Source organism: Watersipora subatra, chromosome 1, assembly GCF_963576615.1.
Source record: "Watersipora subatra chromosome 1, tzWatSuba1.1, whole genome shotgun sequence".
NCBI classification, from domain to species: Eukaryota; Metazoa; Bryozoa; class Gymnolaemata; order Cheilostomatida; family Watersiporidae; genus Watersipora; species Watersipora subatra.
In genome coordinates, this window is record NC_088708.1 from 41090861 (window position 1) to 41113598 (window position 22738).

The following is a 22738-nucleotide window of genomic DNA, read 5'->3' on the forward strand; positions in this document are numbered from 1 at the left end:
GGTAGCTGCTCGTAAACGCTCCGAAGTCTGTTTTATAGGCGTAATGATGCCGCAATCTATAATGTAGCTCGTATTTAGAGCGATAGCTGGCGTTGGCGTAGAAAAATAATTGGCATCGCTAGAAAGAGTTCAAAAGGTTAAAGAAAAAATGACAACAAACTTATATTTCACGAAAGATTAAATCAACTTTTCGGAGTGTGGAGTAAATTAAATTGTTATGTTATATTACAGATACATATACCAAACTCTGTTTCAATATATAGATTATTCTATTTGCGTGTCAAATGCATTTAACCAAACGTTTAGTACACCTTGAAATAGTCAATATTTCGTTAATGTTTTTGGACCACCGAAAAGTCAGCTCGGTCAAGCAGGTGCGCGTGCCGTGACGTAATCAGAATAAGCAAAGAAAGCAACATGGGAGATTGTGGAAGTCTCCGTTGCGTTCAAGAAAAAAGACACTTTAAAAAGGAACTGGCTTCATGGTACAAGAAGATACCATTCACTATAGGTAAGCCATATGTCTAAGGTTGTTTTGAACAGGTGTTACATATTTTTGGGTTGTGCTCAACCAAGGAAGCGTGCATGATAATGGCATACCATGAATATATATGCACACACACACACACAACTATCAAGAAAGCATTGAAAACACATAGGCAATAATTTTGGTGAAGCATGAAAATTTGCGTCTAAAACAGAAGAAAGCTGTTATTTTATGTACAGTGTAAGTCTATAAGAGCGTTTGTTAAATCTATATATGCAATATCAAATTAGTCATGTATATATATAGTTGTGAATCAGATAAAGCTGCATACAATTATAAACTGCTTCCGTTATCCTCAATCATGGTATCTGAAAATAGCCAAAAATAACTCATTTGAATGCCTTTTAAGAAGACAAGCTCACTATCACACCAATAGCGTTTACATTAAAATTACAGTTTCACAGCATTTAACAATTTTTGAGCTTTTTTGAGACGCAAAGCAGCACAATACTGATTAATTACAGTGAACTCGAGGAGGCTCTACAAGCATTCGAGAACAGGCTGGCTAGACACAGACTGGTGTTCTCATAGAGACTGCATGAATGCTAACACGCTTTGTTTCTCAAGCACATAACATGATGTAATTCCACATTTATTACAGCTGTTTCAGGTTCATCACTTCTGTAGACTATGCATCTTCAATAAATCTCTATATTTTTAATAGCGAAATCTTTGAGAAATCAGAGGAGAACGTTGCACTACTGCAGGGTGAACACGCTAAACATGTAGAGTTATATAATATCTCCAAACCGGTGTACATTAATCTAATAGTTGATTTGAGATGAAGCAAATTTTGTTTCACACTGCCATCTCTCTTGTTTGCCTTACAGAGTGAGAACATGTATTTTAAATCCGTGAAATAAGATAACTAGAGACAATGTATTACTAGTAAGGAGTGTCACTTGAAAAAAGTCATTCTGTCACCCATATTTTTTATCAATAATAACCAACCCATTGTTTGTCTGCTTGCGGTCAGTCGGATTGGTTTAAAAGATTAATTTGTGAGACATTAAAACAAGGTTGGCCGCCTTAAGCGTAATGAAGAGATATCTATGAGCTAGCCAAGGATTCTTGTTGACCAATGTAAACTTGTTTTAGGAGGCAATCAATGATGTTAGCTGGCTGCCTCGCGTACGCTAGCTTCACTAGGTATACTAATTGTACAGCCTCTGACCATTAGTCGATTAGAATTTGGGAATTATTGATTTTCATGGTTGAAGCTGTGTTAGCATATCAATGCCAAAACAGTGAAGTGCTTGCATAAATACATTCTTGACAGCGCGGAGATGCAAGCAGCTTTCATATTTAATTACTCATAGTTATTCGTGGATTCGTGTATGTAGCTTAGCTTTTCAATTTTCAGGCTCGAAATGTAATTAACTTCGCTTAAATCATTCTCATCAGCGTCAGCCAACAAAATCTTTAACGCTCATTTAGTAGGTGTGTACGCGCTTGTTCTTATTTATCTACAAAAAACTTATTAATTTGATGCGCGGCACATCAGGAAGTTGAATTTTTAAGAAATGAAAAGCATAAAGAGTGACTCAGGAACTGTTGGCAAAGGCCAGACGTGACACTGAACCTAAAACAATGGCTTTCATCAGCATACGTCTGCCGCATAATCTACTATCGATTTTTACACGAAATATCATCCAATTTCTCATTACACCTTGCTTAATACACTCAACTGTGCCATGGGAGTCCATCACCTCGAATCAATCCATACTGCTGTGGCAGGTTACATATAATATAAGCTTTCATCTCTCTTTCTCTGTTTACCTTACGCAGATACTTGAGCTGAGTCACCCAATGAGTATTTCTTTCTAGATTACTCACCAAAACAAGCTAACTTTAAGGCCCCTCAACTCATATTTTCAAAATGTGGCTAAATAAAGTGTGTACAAAATGCAACTGGGTTTGCCAACTGAATCGTGCTTCCTGTTCTGTAAAAAATTCTAAAGTTGAATGACTGACATCTTGCGGAATACTCCGGAATACTCTCCTATTCGAATGGTGATGGTCGCAGGTGTGTGAGTTGAATGGACAATGGCGACGAAATCCAAGATTAGGCGAACCAACTTGATTTCGACACACCGAGTACTAAATATTGTTGTGCATATTTGAATATTGTTGAGAGGAATTCACTGGACTGAGTTTGTGGTCTGCGAGAGATTATGGCAGGGCTTTAATTATCTTCCATCTCATTGAGTCTAGCCTGTTGACACCGCCAACCCGCCAGTCTCGCACCCATGCTAATGCTATCTATTTATTATAGATGAATGTTTTTGTAATTTTGAATTTGGTTTTTTGTCAGTTTTTATGGTCACCATCTGTTGGATTTTGAGCTTGATATGCCAATTGTTCAACTATTACGTTATCAAATGCGTGTTTGGCACAAATAATAATAATGATAATATATTTGAAAAATTAAATGTTTTGCAGGCCTGGAACTTGTCTCAGAAAACATCGCCGGAAGTGCTAGTGGACATATTAAAACACTCTTACTTCCTTTTAATGGTGAGTTGAAATCCTTCCTCTTTCAGATGACACAAATCCTCTCATTCGTCTTGACCCAGATTAGAACAAACTTTTTTGGTCAAAGTCCCAAATGAAGTAAACAGTAGGATTGACGAAATAGCTTTTGGTTTGTTTTTTACATTCAACTATATAAATAGCAACTTAGTAATACCATTTCTACTATAGAATGTTTTGGAAATGTCAAAACGCATGGTTTTGATTAGGTCTGATACAATTTCTTCCTACTGTTTCACTCGCTGCCCTCTCATTATACAGCCTAGTACTGTTCTATCTTAAACTCACCCAACTTCACGCTTGTGAAGTCTAAAATAGTTAGAGTCAGATTTCAGAAGATTAGAGATGTTGTCAAAGCAATCGCTCAATGCCGATGCAGTTACACGTGTTATCAAGGATGGAATCTACATTTTCATTTTAAAAATGAAAGAATGTACGGATAGGTGTTAAGATGAAGTTTTACCAGACTTGCATCAGTTAGTTTTATCTCTTTCAATTTCTTAGGCGTTACGCAGCCAGTTTAGTAGGTCTGTGTGACTAGTCAATGCTGCCATAGGATGTAATTAGCCCATAATTAAGGTCTCCAATCACCGCTTGATTCTATCAAAAGATGCAAACATTTATTTTACGTTTCCAACTAGCCCAGATGACTAGTTGGGCGCACTCACACCTTCAGCTACTGTCTTTTATGTTCAATTAGTAATCAACCGAAATCCATCTGAAAATCTCTAATTTTAATGACACGCCGAATCACAGATGCTTTTTGAAAGCTAAACAAGCCTTGTGTTGACAATCTCTTCTATTGATACTAGCGGATAATAAGGCATACGCTGCATGAATGAGCCAAGATTAGAATAGGCAGGTGTTCGAAGCTTGTTATATGTCAGTTAAAAACCGTATCCTTTGTTCTTCTACTCACACCCATTTACTACAGCCCTTTGTCAATAACAACACGTACGTGTGACTGTATGTAGGGCCAACCAATATCCGTTCGTTCGAGATATTTTGCTGTTATCAGATCTTTACACATTTGTCACTATAAATTTTACTAAAATCTGTTTCAAGTGATGCTAAGGGTGTACACCTAAGTGGCACCGAGTGAATAATGGTCTGGGGCTATCTCTCATGCTTGAGCACTTGTTGATGACTTTGAAAACAGCTTCTCAAGAACTACAAAACCATTGGTTAAGTTTGTGGTTAGTTTTCAGCCAATCAGCAGCAAAGGACCATATCTTTGCCATAAGTTTTTTATATATGTACCTGTTGGTTGAGTATCTTGTTGTTACGATTTAGTGAACTAGTCTGATAAGATTCATTGCATTAAAGCCATCATAAAAATTGATTTCTTGCTTGAACACAACTTTGACAATGTCGAAGTGGCAGCAGCTAACAATTGTGCAATAGATCGACAGCTATGCGATTTCTTTTGCCTAAACTTTATCTTGTAGATTTTAACAAAACTATAGAGACAAATATTTTAAAATTGCTGTTAAAGTATGTTTGGTGAATCATAACGAAAGCGGGGAAGCTCACAAAAGTTTGCGTTGAACCAGTGCACTCCCTTTTTGGTCGAATCTCAGAATTCTCAACATTGCCTCTTTTAGTGATATGAGACCAACAGTGATTACTCTATCATTGACCTCTACAACGAATCAAATAAAAAATTTTCGCCTGCATTGAACATTTTCGTTGGAAAGTAAGGGGCTGGTCACCATAGTGTGGAAACAATAAATACCATGTTCTGTATCAGAAATCTAACAGAACAATGATAATAGCTTCAACAAATGGGTATTTTCAAAAAATTATCTGTCAATAAAGCGTGGCTACATTTTATTCTGTTAATTCTTGGACGACGTTTTGGGTCACTCGCCTGCTATAACATGTTGACCTCCACCTGCCTTATGCTACAACCAACGTAGTGCAACCCAACTAATTACCACAATGAGTTCGAATTCCACACAATGCAATATTTTTTCACAATTTCAAACTGGCTATGGACAGAGGACGGACTTATTATTGTAAAGATTTTTAACTAATAACTTGCATTTGCTGATTTTTGAGATAAAAATGACTGCGAGCTCTAGTGTTACTAACACGATGATGCAAGTGCATACTAAGCATTCACAGGGCTAACTTGGTTTCAGGACAAGTAGGTGTGACAAAAACTTGTCACTCTTGCTGTTTGGCTTTGAGGTCAAGGCTATCAACTATATTTTATAGCGATAGCTGGCAATTTATGTAAAACTATTAATAGATGAGAAAGCAATCATACAAGCGCAGTGGATATAAACTGACCTAAAAACCACTCAGAAACAGCGACAAAAACGAGATTAACCTAAAACTGTCACATGTTGGTAAAAACATTCTTTTTAAAATATGTTGTAATTTATTTGTTTTGTTTCAAATTTAAAACCTACACTAATTCTTTGATAAGTACTAAGAAAACTTGTACATAGCATTGAAACAAATGCCTGATATAAAACTACGTAAAAATAAAATGTATAAACTAAACTAAGCATGAAAAACTAGGCAAAAAGAATAATAATTAACAAATCAGAGCTACTTTACCTTGGAGACATTTGAACAGAAGTATAGACTTGGCAATGCATAGGTCGGCAGGTAAATGTAGGAATAACTTGGGCTAAGTAAAGGCTAAACCAACTTAACTTGCATAGCTCTTGGTGTTTTTGCATGTTCTACGATTTCATTTTAATTTCTTCTTAAAAAATGATTATGGACTGCCCAATAAAAGTTAAAAGTATGTACAATGTATATCTAGTACATGTATTACAGCATATATATTATATATATATATATATATTATAGCAGATATTATACGCATAATAATGACACCAATATACGCATACATGTAATGATATGTATGCTATAATATATATTATATTGATAAATATTAGATATATTATAGCATATATATTATAGCATATATATTATAGCATATATATCATATATATATATATATTTTTACTACCTTTTTTGCTGCGTCGAAAAATGTCCAACACATTGTAATATAAACTATCTGCAGTGTAGAATAAAAGATTTGTGGAAATTTGAAGTGATGGGCTGGGAAATTAAGGTAATAATAAGACTGTACAATAAAATATCAAGAATACAACCAGCTTTCTCTTCAATGGAATAAAATGTCACTTTTTTAGCTAGTCTTTTCTGCTGCTATGATAGGGCAGCTGAAAGCGTGCTCAATTCTGACTAGGTAACTTTGCCACAGTAAAGCGGTCAGATTCATTAACGACTCTCTACAGACAGCCTCCCCGACTAAATGATGGCTATTTGCAGATATGGAAATAGATGAACCCGAGGATTTCTTAGCTTTCAAAGACTCGACTTGCATCTATTGCCAAGGAAAACCCGCTATAGAGTCATCAGAGCAAGAGAACATTCCTGAGGATCTTTCAGGTGCTGAACAGATAACTCCGGATCGGATCCTGAAAAGTGGGCCAGAACAGCTTTTCAGCAGCGCGATGAAAGAACCATTAGATTCGACACCTGGCATGGTTGCAACAAACTCGCAACTTCCTGTGCTTGAAGGTATGTAGCTTAAAAAGGAAGGGGGTTTGCGTGTGAACAAAAATACAAGAGCTATAAACACGAAATAACCTTTGGTTAGCACGGTTTTTATCGCCGCCGTCTGCTGATAAAATACTGTTTGTAAAATATATGGAATTAGAATATGATATGTGAAAAACCCAATGAGAGGTTTGTAATTATATTGCTACTAATAAAACAACCTTCCACAGTTTGTATCTGTCAAACGTACTAGTGCTAGTAAAATGTATCAACACATTCACTGTGTGACAGGCTGCAATATAAAGTAGGTTACAAATACCGCTAGTTAGAAGCAAATCTTTGATCATGTAATTACAGTGTACAAAACCTGTAATTGTCGCATTTTAAATACACCCATTATGATTATTATTATTATTTATATATTTTTATCCGATTTAGGCCATTTTTTTGTCATCTAACAGTATGCTAACGGGGTGCTAAATTCGTTATCTAACAGAAACGATGAGAGTCTGGTTTTAACAACTGCAACCAGCAGGCATGAGAACTTTCTCTAAATCAGCTTAAAACAAAATAGAGAAATAATGAGCAGAGGATTTGCGGAAGGCAACTAATGCTCAGCAGTTAGGCGGTTAATAAAATTATGTAAGACTGGCTCTCTAGACGGCTCTCTTCTAGGCCGCAGCCACTGGCTACTCCAGTTCGCTAGAAATGTTTATCAGCTGACATTCTCATTACAATCCTATTGCTAACTAAACAGCCTTGACTGATATTTGGGAGAGCTTGCATCAATCAATGTATATAAGAGATACGCAGTTAGCTCTACCAAATTGCTTCTATCCTAGCTTGAATATTGATTTTAAGATTGTTTTGTTGGACTCAGTTCGCACTATCCTCAAATGTCATCAGTTTCTGAATTGATGTCAGAAGAAATGTAGGCCATTTATTTTTGTTCATCAAAACTAGATTTGGATAACCACAACCAATGACAAAGAGAGTTGAATGTTTAAATTGTGGAAAATCAATGACAGCTAGGCTAACTATCTTAGCTCTGCCAAGCGTGTATTGATCAGGCAGCGACCATTACCGCATAAATGATTAGCGATTTTGGAAGCCAAGTCAATTTTTCACGCAGCTCAATTCTTTGTGACATTTAAAACTATCCGATGCGATACGCGGATGTATGCGTGTTAAGGAATAGGCTTTAACTAAATTGTGAAAGCTTTCAGAGTAGCTGCGCTGCCTCTCTCTGGTTGTAGATGTTATGTTTTGGCTGTTCTCTTATACGTCACTAGTTTTAGTGTGTTATATAAAACACTCGGGTGTTCCCTTACTTGCCCATCTAGCTCGCTTTAGAATACGTGAGGTGAACCAAAGGCTTGTTCCATCTAAGGTAAAGAAATACTTAGTCGCAAAATGACAGCAAACGATGCGTATAGGGGCAAAACTTTGTTTTAGTTTTAAACGCATGTCTTCCAATTTTTGCCTTCAAACTTCTTTCAAGCCTGTGAATTCTAGTCTGAGTGAGATAATGTAACTGTAAACACAAGTTGGTGCAATAATGTGACAGCACAAACTGCTTTGTGTTTTGAAGAGATCTAAGAAAAATAATTTTTTTTATCAAAACTATATTTAACGTATATTTTCTATCCATGCTGCTTTACGATTAGCTCTAGCAAGCTTGCCGCTTTTATGATAAGCTTTTTGTTTTCAGGTTTAAATAGTTTTTACAACCAACTAGCAATGACCAGCATGATGTACCAACAGCAACAGTTACAAAATGCCGCCGTGCAGGCTGCTCTGACAGCAGGAGCATCATCTAGTCAGCATCAACCAACTCTTTCCGCTGCTGGGTTACATCCACCCACCAAAGACTTGGCATTGGATTTGAGAGGTGAAGAATGCGAGGTCTCTCACCCATTGGCACTCACACCTGAGTCGGGAAGCCTTAAAGTGCCGGAGATAAGAAACAAGTAAGCTTCTTAGGACACGCTTAAAATATGGTGGCCATTTATCATTATGTATAATATTTAATATTTAGTCTTCACTAGTAAAAAGTGCACTAACACAAATAGACGCTACTGCGGTTGGTGTCATCTAGGTTGCATCTCCTTTGCCGCCTTCTTATTGATTGCCATGTACAATATGGCTGCGACTAACAGTCAAAATTTGACGAGCTTTGCAGAGCGGCTGACCGACGCTGCTATAGGCATTCAGCCTACTTGAGAAAATTGATATTTTTGAAAATTCCAATAATTAGAATGATTAAAAGATGGTAAGAGCTTGGCAATGAGGAGATTATGGGAACAAGATTGGCCTTGTTTATACTAAACTTCTCTAGATGAACCGACTAGCTCCCAATATTCAACCGTTAAAATTACGTTCATCCATGTTTGATACTCATTCAGGACAATGGTTTTTGTTTAGGTGAGTTTTTGTATCGCCACAACACATTGGCTAATTGCGTTAGCCTAGAGCCCACTTTTTTGCTTTTAAAAGTTACCAGAAATCTTAAGGCTGCTATTATGTTAAATCTTTTCATGGGAAATGAAAACTGAGAAACTGCTAAAAACAGCTCTGGTTGCATAACTACCTCGAACAATATACCACCAAGTAATATTGAAAAACAGCTAGCTTTTTTATAAAACACGTTTACTCCGGCAATCTAGCGTGATCATCAGGTGAAATAAGTATACATGCAAATATTCCGGAATGCCAGGATGTGGTTGATTGTTGTTAGAGTGTCGGTCTACCAAGCCAAAAGTCACGAGTTCGAATCCCGTTCGATGCAATCATTTTTCTCAATCTACAATTGTGACTTTTGACAGACAGACGAACAGTAATGGCTTGTATTATAGTAAAGCTTATAAAAGAAACAACAGAATTCATTATCAGCCAGTCTAGCCACTAAGTAGCACCACAATACATTTTACTGCTGCTCTGAAACACCATCCTGTGTAGACACATGCTACGCATTACTGAAACACATCTATACACATTTACTAAGAAGAGTAAAGGAGGCTGTCGAGTAATGACTGGAATTGATAACTGTGGCAAGGTACCTCGTACCAATCGTCAGATCTATAGACTCATGGCAAGGTACCTCGTACCAGCCGTCAGATCTATAGACTCATGGCAAGGTACCTCGTACCAATCGTCAGATCTATAGACTCATGGCAAGGTACCTCGTACCAATCGTCAGATCTATAGACTCATGGCAAGGTGTGATCCCGTGATAAATTTTAAACAAGCCGTAAAAAACTGATATCGAGCTATTCTTAGGGTTAATGTTAGCAGTTGCTGAAAAATAGATCGTTACAACCTCGTTTGTTTTTTATCATTATAACATAGTTGATATTTTTACAATTTATTTTGTCTAGCCTGAACTAACATACAGCCACTGGTGGCATACACCTGAATATCTTTGTTATATAAAGAGCCTCAATGATGGTATGCTCATTCCAGCATGAGCCAGCTTCTCTTTCCACGTAGCATGCGCCGCAACATTTGGACATGTTTCTTTTTTTTTTTAACAGAACTTTAGTTAAGCAACTACCTATAACATTAAAGATTAAACTGTAGTGCTGACTTGGCAAAGAGAGAGCAATTTAAAATTGGATGCCTTTGCTGTCACTATCAATGACCTTCCTGAGAATTGTTCACAGGTCAGAAGAACGCTAGAACATGTGACAATAGTAATTAACTTTGTCTAGCTTGCTTCTGTCTATGCGAAATCTAGCAAACGCCCTAGTAATGCATGATTACAGAAAGAAAGTGGTACGTTCATATTTTCCCAAAACAGTAAGCTTTAATTTGTTTCTATAGTCATAAGGTGTAATCCTTGAATGTCTGCCTGAAGTCTCTCTAACCATCTTATACTTTACCTTTCACAGGAAGAAGAAGGATAATCAGCTAAAACGAACGTACACAGACCGAGAATTAAATGCTGCTGTGGAGGCCATCAAGTCTGGTTCAGTCGGAACTCGTAGGGCGGCTCAGATGTACGGCGTGCCAAGGTCGACTCTGCGCAACAAAGTGAGTTTATCGACTGACCGCAATGAAAACTGATGTAGGAAATTCAAATTTGTCTTGTTTATCATGTAAATGTAAATATGACATATAGGGCACAAGGCAGCAAATTTTTAGAAAAAAACACGTAACTTTCTGCTTCAACCAAGCAAATAATTTAAACAAGTTGGTTAATAATACTAAGTATCTATACCGAGATAGCGCAGAGACACTCATAGATCTTGTTTGACCTTGACACAAGGCGTCGCACACCCATTGCTCTACTATAACGCCCAACGGAAACATGATCTGTATCGGCGTAAGGCTTTGGCACCGGTGCAACCAAGTGTCGCTGTACTATCTCTAACACCGGTGCAACCAGGTGTCGCTATACTATCTCTGGCACCGGTGCAACCAAGTGTCGCTATACTATCTCTAGCACCAGTGCAACCAGGTGTCCCTATACTATCTCTGGCACCAGTGCAACCAGGTTTCGCTATACTATCTCTGGCACCGGAGCAACCAGGTGTCGCTGTACTATCTCTGGCACCGGCGCAACCAGGTGTCCCTATACTATCTCTGGCACTGGTGCAACCAGGTGTCGCTATGCTATCTCTGAATGGAAACTTAGTAGATGCCTTAAGGATTTGTGAAGTGGTCGCCATATTTGTTTATCAAACTTATCGCTTACTAAGCCTCCAAGAGGTGATGGTAAGTCGGAGATTTGGTTGTGTGATGGTACATTGGTTAATGCGACCTATTTTCATATTTTTCATTTTTGTGCCCGTACTTAATGTTACTCTTCATGCAGTCGAAGCATGACAAAAAAACGATAATATAACAGTTTAGCTGTGGAGCTAGTGTAATGAACAAGAGAAAATTGATAAAGATATGAATCGTTTTAGTATTTTCTGCGTGATATCATTGTTCCTTCAATCAAGGATATGTACAGCGGTGAAACATTGATCAACTCAATGTTTCGACTCACCTTAATCGTAGAGCTATAGTAAGTCGAAGGACCCATCTTGGATTCATTGACTCATTTCTAAATGGAGACGGAGTTCAATCCTTGATGTAACTTCATATCTTGGAGACTTAATGCGCATATGGATTCACTCTGCATAAGGGTTATGTCATTAGGGTACATATGATGTATTTGAATTCCAATCATGTATTCCACACAACTTTAGGGTAATTTTGGTAGTTTTTGCTTTGAGTAGGGCTGATGACAGCGTATAAGCGCATGCATGACGAAGTCTCATTAAAAAGCCTTGTTGGAATTCCTCATAAGCAATTTAAAGTTTGTAGACCGCCCTAACTGCTCACTTGCTTTACAACGAATGTGTTTGATAAATGTATAAACATGTTTTATTCAATTTATTTGAGGGGTCAGTGATAGTGTAATCAGTGTCCAATACATATTGCTGAAAGTGGATAACTCCAAGTTTGTAGAAACACCTGGGGCTACACAGACTAAACAAATCGAGTACCCCCAATGAAGCATTAAAAATTTTTTCTGTACGTTCTCACACATACTGCTCTAAGGTATGCGTAGGGTATATTAATAGCAGCACCTCAGAGTATACTATCCTCACTCTCACTATCTGATCACCAGTGCTGGAGGTTTGAGCTCTGCTCTACCTGTTAGCTTTAGTATAGTGTAACTTCATAGAAATGTACAGAACTCATATACATTTAACAATTCTTATTACCAGCCATTTAAAACTTTCAACATTTATAAAGTACTGCTTTTTGATGTACTTTGAACTTGCATTAATATGTTATCGAGTTTTGCCAATGTCTACATACACGATGTTTCTATGAAGAAGTGTGTCCCAGATATAACCGTGACATTTCTACCCGTTCTAAATTGACAAATAATGAGTCATCTGAATAGTAATTAGTAATTAACTTGATAAAAAATTTTCAAACACAAAGCGATTATTTTTAGCAAATAATACTAAATACAGGATTAAAGCAAAACCTCAAATAAATGTCTCTTTTTAACCCTTTCACTGCCATCCATGTATAAATTTAGCCTTCGGCCTACAGCAAGCCATTTTACTGAAAATTTCTGATTTTGTTTTATGATATGTATACAATTTTTTTCAACTTCAAAAAACTCTCTAGAACATTTTTGTTGTATACTTTATTTTGCCAACATATTAACAAACAGTGCTATGCAAAAAATTCAATGTATCTATACTTTGTGCAGTGATAAACCGATGTGATGCTACGATCGCTACGAAGCAAAAATGATCCTCTACAATGTTCCTTACTCTTACAAAACTGTTACTTTCACCACCATCAGAGTCAGTCCCGCCGCTTTCATTATCTGTTTAATCATTAAAATCTGAATTTGCTATAATTTCATCAACATAAGTAATTTTTTGTTTTCTAGCTTGAGAGATACTTGCGAAAGCCATAATAACACTAAATAGTTTGAACGCCAAAAAAGAATAAATGTGCGTTTTTGTGCTGGAATTTTCCAAACAAAGATTTAAAAATGCTTCGCGAGTTTAGACTAATTTTATAGAAACATCTGCGGACAACGCTGTCAATACCATAAAAGTACTTGAGATTGTTGGTTATGTTGTGAACGAATAATAAAATTAAGTTACTACGGAATTGCTGAGAAGTTAGTAAAAATGCGCATACGGCAGTCGACCATAGATTTCGCATAAATGCGCATACAGCAGTGAAGGGATTAACTGCAAGACAACTAAGGTACTTTTGAATTTCCAAAAGCTTTTGTTTAAAGGTTGACTTGCAACAAAATTCACACTACAGTTATTTGGTATCATAAGATTCACCATGTCTTACTCTGTTGTGTTGTAGATGCAAAATATATGGGAATGTGATTACAAGCTCTTAAAGGCTAAAAAACGAACAGTTAATCGCAGCCACGCGAGACCGCCGTAGTTTGGATTCGCTTTCCAAAACGGCTCAAATGGGACGTAGTTGTTACAGGATGGTTTCTGTTTACACTTTCATGCAACCTCATTCGTCGGAATATTTTCACAAATATACTTCACGCATTCAATAAAACAATGTCTATTGTTCTTACGCATCTGTTTTATCGTCATTGTAATGCTGTCACTGTTAGCAGTGATAACTTACCGTAAAAATTCATTCAATGTTTTAACCTTACCTCGAAGGAGTACATATCATTGTCTGATAATCATGACGAGCCTGTTGGTTACCTGTGACAATCGAAAAGTGCTGCAAAAATTATTTGCGAAGTATTGGGTCACGTGATCAGATTACGACTTGACGATTGAATAATGCCGAAACAAAACTGTAAAGTAGCGAGCATCTATATTTGATACGGGGTCTGCAGTGCGGTAAAACCCGAAGTGTTTGTCATAAAAGAGTGCTACGATAAGTTTTATATTGAGCTTTTTATTGGCTTTTCAATTCACGTGAGAACATCACATGACAAGACGATAACCAAACTGTACGTCTATTTCAGATAAATAAACAGATTCCAATCTACGGCGGCTTTTCGTTTTTTGCTTTTAAGAGCTTGTGATCACGTTTCCACATATTTTGCACCTACAACAAAACAGAGTAAGACATAGTGAATCTTTTGATAGCAAATAACTGTAATGTGAATTTTGTTGCAAGTCAACCTTTAAATATGACTTTAAAGATTACTTTTGGAGGACAAGCTATTTGGATTCTAATCATGCAATCCATCCAAGATTATAAGAGACTGAGCAGTATCGGCTTTGATAGTATACAGTACACAGTATACAGTACACAGTAAACAGTGCACAGTATACAGTACACAGTATACAATACACGGTATACAGTACACAGTATATAATACACAGTATACAGTACACGGTAACTGATTTGGTACACGGCAACTGATCCAGGAAGAGTTCAGTGACCAAGAGTGAATGCATGCAGTGATGCATCAGCACCAGTTATGACAGAAGATATTGATGATAGTTAAATGTTGTTAGCCAATGATAAGCGAGTGCTTGCTTTGTTACAAACCTGGTCAGCGTGTGTTAAAAATGTTTAATGTAAGTGAATTTAATGACAGCTCTTCGATAGAGTAATTAGCATTTCAATCTAATTTCCATCACTAAAAACAGCGTGTAAAAGGTAACGCTAAGTTTATAGATACTCATAGGACAAAACTAATGTTTATCATTTACAATATTCCATGATAGGTATGTTTTGATATTTAGTGACCTCAATGTACCTCAATACGATGTTTGTAGGAAGTTTACAAGCACTCATACTCAGGCTCTGAGAAAGTTTGCAGTTTTTTCATATATTTCCTACTTGTAAAATTTTTGTTCAGTGATTCACTTAATTTATGTGAATCATTTATGTGAATTTATTTAGGTCATTGATGTATATAGAAGAGTCAAAACTTCCTCTATTACAAATGCAGTCAAACCTTTACATACAAAACTAATTGGTTCTAGAATATGCTTCTTATGTTGAAAGCGTCAAGTGTAGTGCGTTAGAAAAAATATATTTATAAGCGTGCACCAAAATTAATGTTTGGCAGTCCAAAAATCTTTTCTAACATTTTTATAAATACTGCAGATAATTATCTATAGCATTAAATAATATAAAATTGTGTACACACCTAAAAGCAAAAACTAAGTTAATAAAACAAACATTAATCAATAAAAATGTTGCTTTACCTTAAAGACATGCAAACAAAAGTGCAGTCTCAGGAATGCGAAGGCTCTCAAGAGTTAGTGCATAGAGAGATGTAACTTGCTCGAACTTTGACAACTAATATTATATTATAATATTCAGTTTATATATAGTATTAATTTTTTATTTTTTAAATTTATTTTTAATACTTTTAGCTTTTTAACTTTCATCTGCAAATTTTTAATTTCTCGAAATATCTCAAGCATTGCATGACAGAAACCAAGTATTTGCTTAAAGTTTATGTTGTATGTTGAAACAGTCAAATGTTGAGGGCATCAGAAATGATGGTTTGATTGAACTTTTGAAATAACCAAAAACTATAGACAGAGCCAGATGGCAGCTGCCCCAAAGGTTTCGACTTTGGATGCTCTAATTAAAACTGGCGCCCAAGTAGCCGAAACAAGTAAATTTGCAACAGAACGACTTCAGCTATACAGTAAGACGCTCCTACAACGTAAATAATCCATTTTGCGAGTGTTTATGTTGTAGAGGTTTTATGTTATACAAATAGTAAAATACATGTAAATCACCTAACCCGTTCCAAAATTGTCCCAAACTCATTCTTTTGCCCTTCAAATAGGAAAAACCTAAACTAAACTTTTTAATTTAATGACTATACAGTAGTCGGGGCATTATTGGTTTGTATCGACAACTTCTCTCTTTTTTATCACTTCCAATTGGTTTAGAGTTCATGATTAAGGTAATTTTACGTTAAGTTAAGGGGTGCGCACACCTTTCATGTCCGTTTAAATTTTTTTTTTCACTTTTCTTGTAGACAGCAAGGTCTCTGCTGCAAAAAAACCTGTACATGTCTAAAATAAAATGAAAGAATAAAGTTACTATAGTAAAACCAATGTTTGTCCGCTTGTCCATTTGGCTGAGAGCATGGTTAGAAAATAGGATAAAAGGTTGCTTTCAACGAGACTCCAATTTATGACACTCAGCTTGGTAGACCGGCACTCTAGCACCTGTACCAATCGACAGCCTTTAAATATTTCTGAATAATTGTACAGCTGTCTCATTGCTTCATCAGCACACCTGACGATCTCTCATAGGAAGCTGGACTGTCATGGTATAGTTCATGTAATAGAGGTACCCCTATACGTCAGTTTGTCTCACAAGTGTGACAAGAGTTTATTTTAAGGTTAACTATGGGTCTCTCATTATTCAAATCAAATTTGAGAACTCACACTGACTTTATGCTTTACGTTATGTGAAATCTCTCACATATTACGGAGCATAACCTTTATATAAATTTATACGTTAAGTGGAATGTACGTTAAAGGAGGTTTAGGTTATAGGAACGTCTACTGTAATCAATTTGATTCAACAAGATAGAACGAAAGTTCTTGCTTGTTGATTGGACAACTTGTTTTTAGCGAACGCAATATTTACTTTTCAATAGCAAATCCGAACATGGCAAATTAAGCTGCTTGACCACTAATCAAGAAATAACTAAAGGTGGTAATTTTTTGTATTCAATTCATACTCATACACCCTCTCTTCACATTGTTTCACTGCCTTGACATGTATAAACTTGGAACCTTTGATTTCATTGCCGTGTTACCAACCCTATAAAAGGAGGGAGAAGTGTTTGCGTTAGAAATTCGTTTATGTTAAAAGGTAATTAGCCTGACATTTCAACCTTTTGGCAGAGCAATTGAGCTCACAATGAGTCACCTGTTCACAGTCACAAGTTAACGTCTTAAGGAGGGCAGCCTCTGTCCAACTATTAGCGATATTTCGATTCACATGAAAGCCTCACGTCTAAATAGAGGTGGCAGAAGGTTTTATTATTTAAAAATACTGATGGCATATTGCATGAAATAATTTTACGCATTTGTGGAACTTACATTTGAGGTATTGTTTGTACAAATTGTACGACTTTCAGAAATCATGTGATGAATATTGCTAATCGCTCAGATTACTGTATTTAAAAATTAATCAAATAGTAATTTCTACAAAAGAGAACTTATAAAACCAAGTACCATCTGGACATCCCCAGATTATGGAAAGCAATGGAGAAATCATGAAGCTGAACACTGACAATATTTTATAATTAAATGGTTATAAATTTTGCATTTTTTACGTTTAACCACAGCAAACCTAATTAATACACCTTTATGGATAGCAAATAGAGCAAAATGTACCTGCTAACATAATGTGTTTGGGTTATTTCTGAAGCAACTACAATGCAAAAGTGCTGATTATTTGTGACAATCGGACAATAAAAACTGCAATAAAATACAAATTTAATATTACAGAATTATTAAAAAGCTTACATCACAATTAAGAAGCTGCTTTGAAAGCATATTTTAGTTGTTACTAAAAATGCTGGTAAAAGATAACAAGAATCGCTCAGTATATGCTATGCATAGATATTTCATTTAAATTTCTGTTCACCGCTATGAAAAAAGTTTGAGATTAGTAGCGAAAAAATCTATGCCTTCTGCGAAGATGGGTGCATGGCAGACAGCTTCCTTTTTCAGAGTTACTTTCTCATGAAATAATTTAAAAACATTCTGTATGTGAAGGTCAATGACAAGTAGAGATTATTATTATTATTGTTACACTATGTAGTTAACTATCAATTTGGTTCAAGTGACAATTTTGTGTGGTCAGCGAAATATTATTATCATTACGCTTTGTACTACTGGTATAATTATATGTAATAATATAATTGTGGGTTCTTTGTTATTGAACTGAATTTTTTTATAAGAATTATTGTGTAGACGGAATTGACAGAGCTTGAAAGAAATTATTAGAAAGCAGATCTAGAAAGGAAACTGCTATTTAGTTTTGGCTCCAACCAGAATATGAAAATTTTCCTACTGACCGTAGTGTATGAAGTCTATAAATTTCTTGTATGGACCTCATTTTATGCCCAGACTGACCAAGAACCCTTTACATATTTCAACAACTTTTCCTACTCATTAATTAGCAAAGAGTTTACATTGAACTGAAATCTAATTTTTACTGAAGTTATTTATTTCCAACTTTCTCTCACTTATTTTCGTGATTTGAAAAAATTCATTCTTTTTAATTTATGTCAAAAATATTATTAAATACTTAGTTATTAGTAAGCTAATAGTTTGTTTATATATTCTCAGCCCACGAAAGCCTTTTGGTTTGATTCCATTTTGCGCATAGCAGCACACAAGATCAGCAAATGTGAAGAATGCTTGTCAACAACTTATTCCGCTTACAAAACATATTGGAGTTATTTTCTCATGTACACTTTCATCTGTGGCTCTTTACGGTAATTCATAATTTTTATTTACAACAGGTTATAAACCATTCAATGTTTATCATTGAAGATATCAGGTAAAATTGTTTTAGCAAAATTCATAGTTTATATGCACATACTTCACCTTGTAGATTTTGCACAATAACACATCTAATGCAGGGGCTACCTTTGGGTTGAAAAATAGTTTGCAAATTTTGTTTACCAAATATGTGAAAGTAATTTATTATGTTTGACCACCGGAGTGAACTATTGAAAAAGTTGAGATAATAGCACTTGCTCCTGCCAGCTATATGCTGTTTTAAATGTAGTCTTGTAGTTTATCTTTTAGGATTTGGATTATAGTTAGTAAACCAAAGACATGCTTGAGCCTGTTAGTTTATAATAACCTGCAGCATGATGCAATCATTCACGTGGATATATTTACAGTATAATAGCCAGTTGAAAGCATTTCATAAAAGCTTAGTTAAACTCAACTGAGTGTTGTGTTTAACTCAACCTCAGTTCAATACACTAGGATATCTCTTCAATGAAAAACTATTGTAGCCTATTTCTATTATTATGAAAGTCAAAAAGATTATTTTGAAAAAAATACTTTAAAAACAGATTAGCTGTAAAATTGAATTTTTAACTAACTTTTTAGGCTGCTTATTAGGTTACAAAGAGTACCTTCACGCGCTTTTGGCTAATTTTATTAACTGAGGTCATGTTTGGTGAGATGGCTATGTTTACACTTCAGCTAGTTGGTACAATTAAACTCAGCAAAAATTAGTTGCATGACAAGCTAATCACAGAAAATTAATCATTGCGATTCATTTTGGTAGAAACTCAAGGTGACTTTGTAATACCATACCCATTACTTACATACAAATAGAATCTTTGATTTTTATCAATCTTTGTTAAGATGTCAGTTAATATTACTGAAACAAGCCTGGCGATTCTCCAAGGGGAAAATGCCAAGTGCCTGAGGATCCATTTATCATGAAAACAAATATCTTGGGACTTGCCAATTATTGCTCTCACCTTACCAAACATATGCAAATCTTTTAACTCAACCACTCCTTTGGAGAGGTGATAACAAAGTGTAGGGTTGACTGCGCTGACAGGTGGGTGTATTTTAAGATCAGTGGGATTTCCTGCTTCACTGATTTCACTGCGCACCATAATATAGTTTATGAATTTATGTAGATATGCCAACGAACGGTCTCTATGCAACCAGTTCGCAATTGTTAGCCTGTATTTTAGCACGTGCCAATTATCGCATGGCTTTCTTCCCTGGATTACAGGTGTTTAAATCTGCAGAGATGAGCAGGCAACTGCCATACAATCGGGACGACTTCACTGAAGCACCAGAAGTGTTGGACGAAAACTGTCCCTCTCCTAACAAGTCGAACAGTGAGAGCGAAACTTCTTCACCTCGTAGCAAAGAGACATCACCTAAAGGAAAAACAAGTCTAGAGTCTAAAATTGACATGTCGCATCACAATAGCGCGGTTATGAAACAGCTAGAAGAACTTCAGGCAAAACAGGGAATCAGCGACCAGATAAATATGATGTCTCAACAGAACAGACTTCTAGGTGATTTGTTCAATCCACTCAACTTCGCTCCTTCGAGTTATCCATTCTTTATGCCACAATACTCGACTCTATCAGCAGTGCCAGGCTTCGACTATATAAACCCTTACACTTCATCAATGTTGCTGCCATACTTACCAGAGATGATGAAGAGCTTTGCACAAAAACAAATAGAAATGGAACGACTCAGTCAGAACTCCGCATATCGACATAACAATTCTTCGAGAAAAATTGAGACAAACACTAGGCAAGCAAAAAAGGATGATATTAGAGTGCCAGCCTACAAACCGTCCACAAGCCACATGGTTAGCGAGCATGACATGGCTAGCAAGGTGGCAAAATCTATGATCAAAAGAGAGAGCGCCGATCGATTTCCAGAACTTTCCAGAGCATATTCTGCGAATGAATATACGCAAAACATTTCTCATTCTCCGTCGACTAGCAAAAGAAGCCCACCGTTGGACAGTCATTCGCCTAGAAAAAAGTCTTTGGCTGAGCAAGCAGCTAGTCAAGTACAGCCATCACATTCCATAACTAATGGTGGCAGCACCGGGAAGAAGAGACCAAAACGAGGTCAATATAGAAAGTATGACAGCGAGAGGTTAGCGGATGCAGTGAAGGCTGTGCAGAGAGGGGAGATGAGTGTTCACAGGGCGGGTACTCATTATGGCGTGCCTCATTCTACACTTGAATATAAAGTCAAAGAGCGACATCTTCTTCGTAAGAAAAAGATTGCAGAAAATGGAGAGAATAAACTGAACTCAGTAGCAGCTGTGAGTAACAAGACAGCGATGACCAATGTTTCGCTGGAGTCCAATCAATCAACGCAAAAGATATCTCAGCCTAGCCCGCCTCAATCTATAACTGAATCTCGTGCAGCAAATGAGGACAATAAGCATACTTTTATGGACTTCTCTCCATCCCCATTCCCGATGGATGCTCCAGCCTCAGAGCTACTGCTCAAGCTACAGGCGAGGGCCCAGAGACAGCAAGCAGTAAGTCAAAACAGTGAAAGCCTAGGCAGTCTAGCCTAACCTCATCTAGTTATATTATCCCCTTGATATTTCTTTGGACAATGATATTATTTTTGTAAAGAGTAGAAATCTTATATCTTTGCATAGATTCGAATCTCAGAATTTTCTAGAAGGCTTTTCTTGGTCTTCTCTTCTATTTAGTGCATGTTGGATAGAGTGAATCCAACCTGGTCTCAAAAGGTCCAGACTCTGTATCGTCCATCTATTGTATAAATGGCATTGTGCACTCATTTTATTCCTATTATCGGATGTTTTAAAAAGTATAATTTATTTTGAATTTCTCAGGCATTGTTAGTCAGCATTTTACTGCAGTTGTCGATATGAAGTCAAATTCTTGTTATGTCCATAGTACATATGTTGTATGTAGTGCATCACATAAAATACAAATAGAAAATCCATCATCTAAAATGCTGCTCATTAATTAATTCAATAAGCTCCATAAATGTAAAAAGATAAATCGCTGTCAGTGGTAAATATTCTCGGTTATAATTACAGCCGACCAGCAGTTTATGGCCTTGACATAGAAACTGCTGCGTGTGAAAGTTTTAAGATTTAAAAATAATAATTGTAATAGTAATAGGTTTACAAGATAGAAAAAGAATAAAACAACAAGTTGCTCTGGGTCGGCAACGACAGTTCAACATGACACTTCAACATGCAATAATGACCATACCAGCTCACTCAGTTCTGCTCACTCCTCACCAGCGAATACTTCCAGGTCTCTAAATGATTTCTCATTTTTCAGCATCAGATTCTAAAGAGGGAATAGCAACTGATTTGAGAAAGATTACCTTATAAGACGACAAGTTCAATCTATGTAATGAGAGTTTATTATGCTAGATGTAGATGATCAAATTGTGTAAAATAGCCTCACTTAGGAGCAAATATTAGACCAAGAGTTGACTGATCAAACGGAAAGGTCATATCGTAGTGAGGAATGTACAGTAACAGCATTTGTTAAGTCTAAGAACTGAAAGCGAGGCATCACTATACTTTTGAAAATATTTTATCAGCAATAATATAGCCGTGCGTGAACGCTCTATTTTTGAGAGTATATTTTATTATATGTAACCTTTGTTCATTTTTTGCTAAAGTTTTTTGTGTTACAAAAAATGATTGAACTGTGGCCAGTAATGCGGAAAATGATATTTCTACATTGAAGCAATGGATAATTAAAAACTATTAATATAAAATCTTCCCTTCAATTATTCTTGAACTGCGAAAATATCTGCTTTGAAATGACTCGATGTAGCATTAGCAATCCAAGTTTTTCCATTCAGACAAACCTAAAGGATGCTTTTTGTGGATTATAACAGATTCTTTATCACACACACATATCTTTTAACACAATATATAAAATATAATTATATAAAATTTGTAGCATGCAAAGTTAACATGGCTGTTAAATTATTTTTTTACTTTGATTCAAATACTCACACTTCCAAACTAAACTTTAAAAAGTGAGTTACAATGCTGTATGTGTATGGCGGCATCAAAATATACTCAGAGCTATTATTAATTTAATAAACTGCTTCAAGCCAATAGTAGGGGTCACGAGAGGCCATTATAGAG

General features: G+C 36.1%; 2 protein-coding genes across 4 annotated transcripts in view; one reads left to right on the plus strand and one right to left on the minus strand.

Annotated features, from left to right (window-relative positions):
* The first annotated feature begins 236 nt into the window (after window positions 1-236).
* Window positions 237-21406, plus strand: LOC137386061 (mushroom body large-type Kenyon cell-specific protein 1-like). The gene is made up of 6 exons (XM_068072726.1): window positions 237-511; window positions 2990-3064; window positions 6392-6643; window positions 8334-8592; window positions 10513-10654; window positions 19844-21406. Exons 1-6 carry the CDS (start codon window positions 418-420, stop codon window positions 21164-21166), a joined length of 2145 nt encoding a protein of 714 aa, XP_067928827.1. The 5' UTR covers window positions 237-417; the 3' UTR covers window positions 21167-21406.
* The window catches only part of LOC137386062 (condensin complex subunit 2-like), a 61529-nt gene continuing 60171 nt past the window's right edge, over window positions 21381-22738 (minus strand). For all 3 annotated transcript variants that reach the window (XM_068072729.1, XM_068072728.1, XM_068072727.1), the window contains exon 19: window positions 21381-21920. In XM_068072729.1, the coding sequence (XP_067928830.1) occupies window positions 21858-21920 (63 nt within the window). In that variant the 3' untranslated portion in view covers window positions 21381-21857. The remainder of the gene's footprint in view (window positions 21921-22738) is intronic.

Coding starts and splice junctions, on each gene's coding strand:
- LOC137386061 (XM_068072726.1), top strand. CDS start 418: ATGGGAGATTGTGGAAGTCTCCGTTGCGTTCAAGAAAAAAGACACTTT. Junction 3,065..6,391: donor ACTCTTACTTCCTTTTAATG/GTGAGTTGAAAT, acceptor GGCTATTTGCAG/ATATGGAAATAGATGAACCC. Junction 10,655..19,843: donor GGTCGACTCTGCGCAACAAA/GTGAGTTTATCG, acceptor CCTGGATTACAG/GTGTTTAAATCTGCAGAGAT.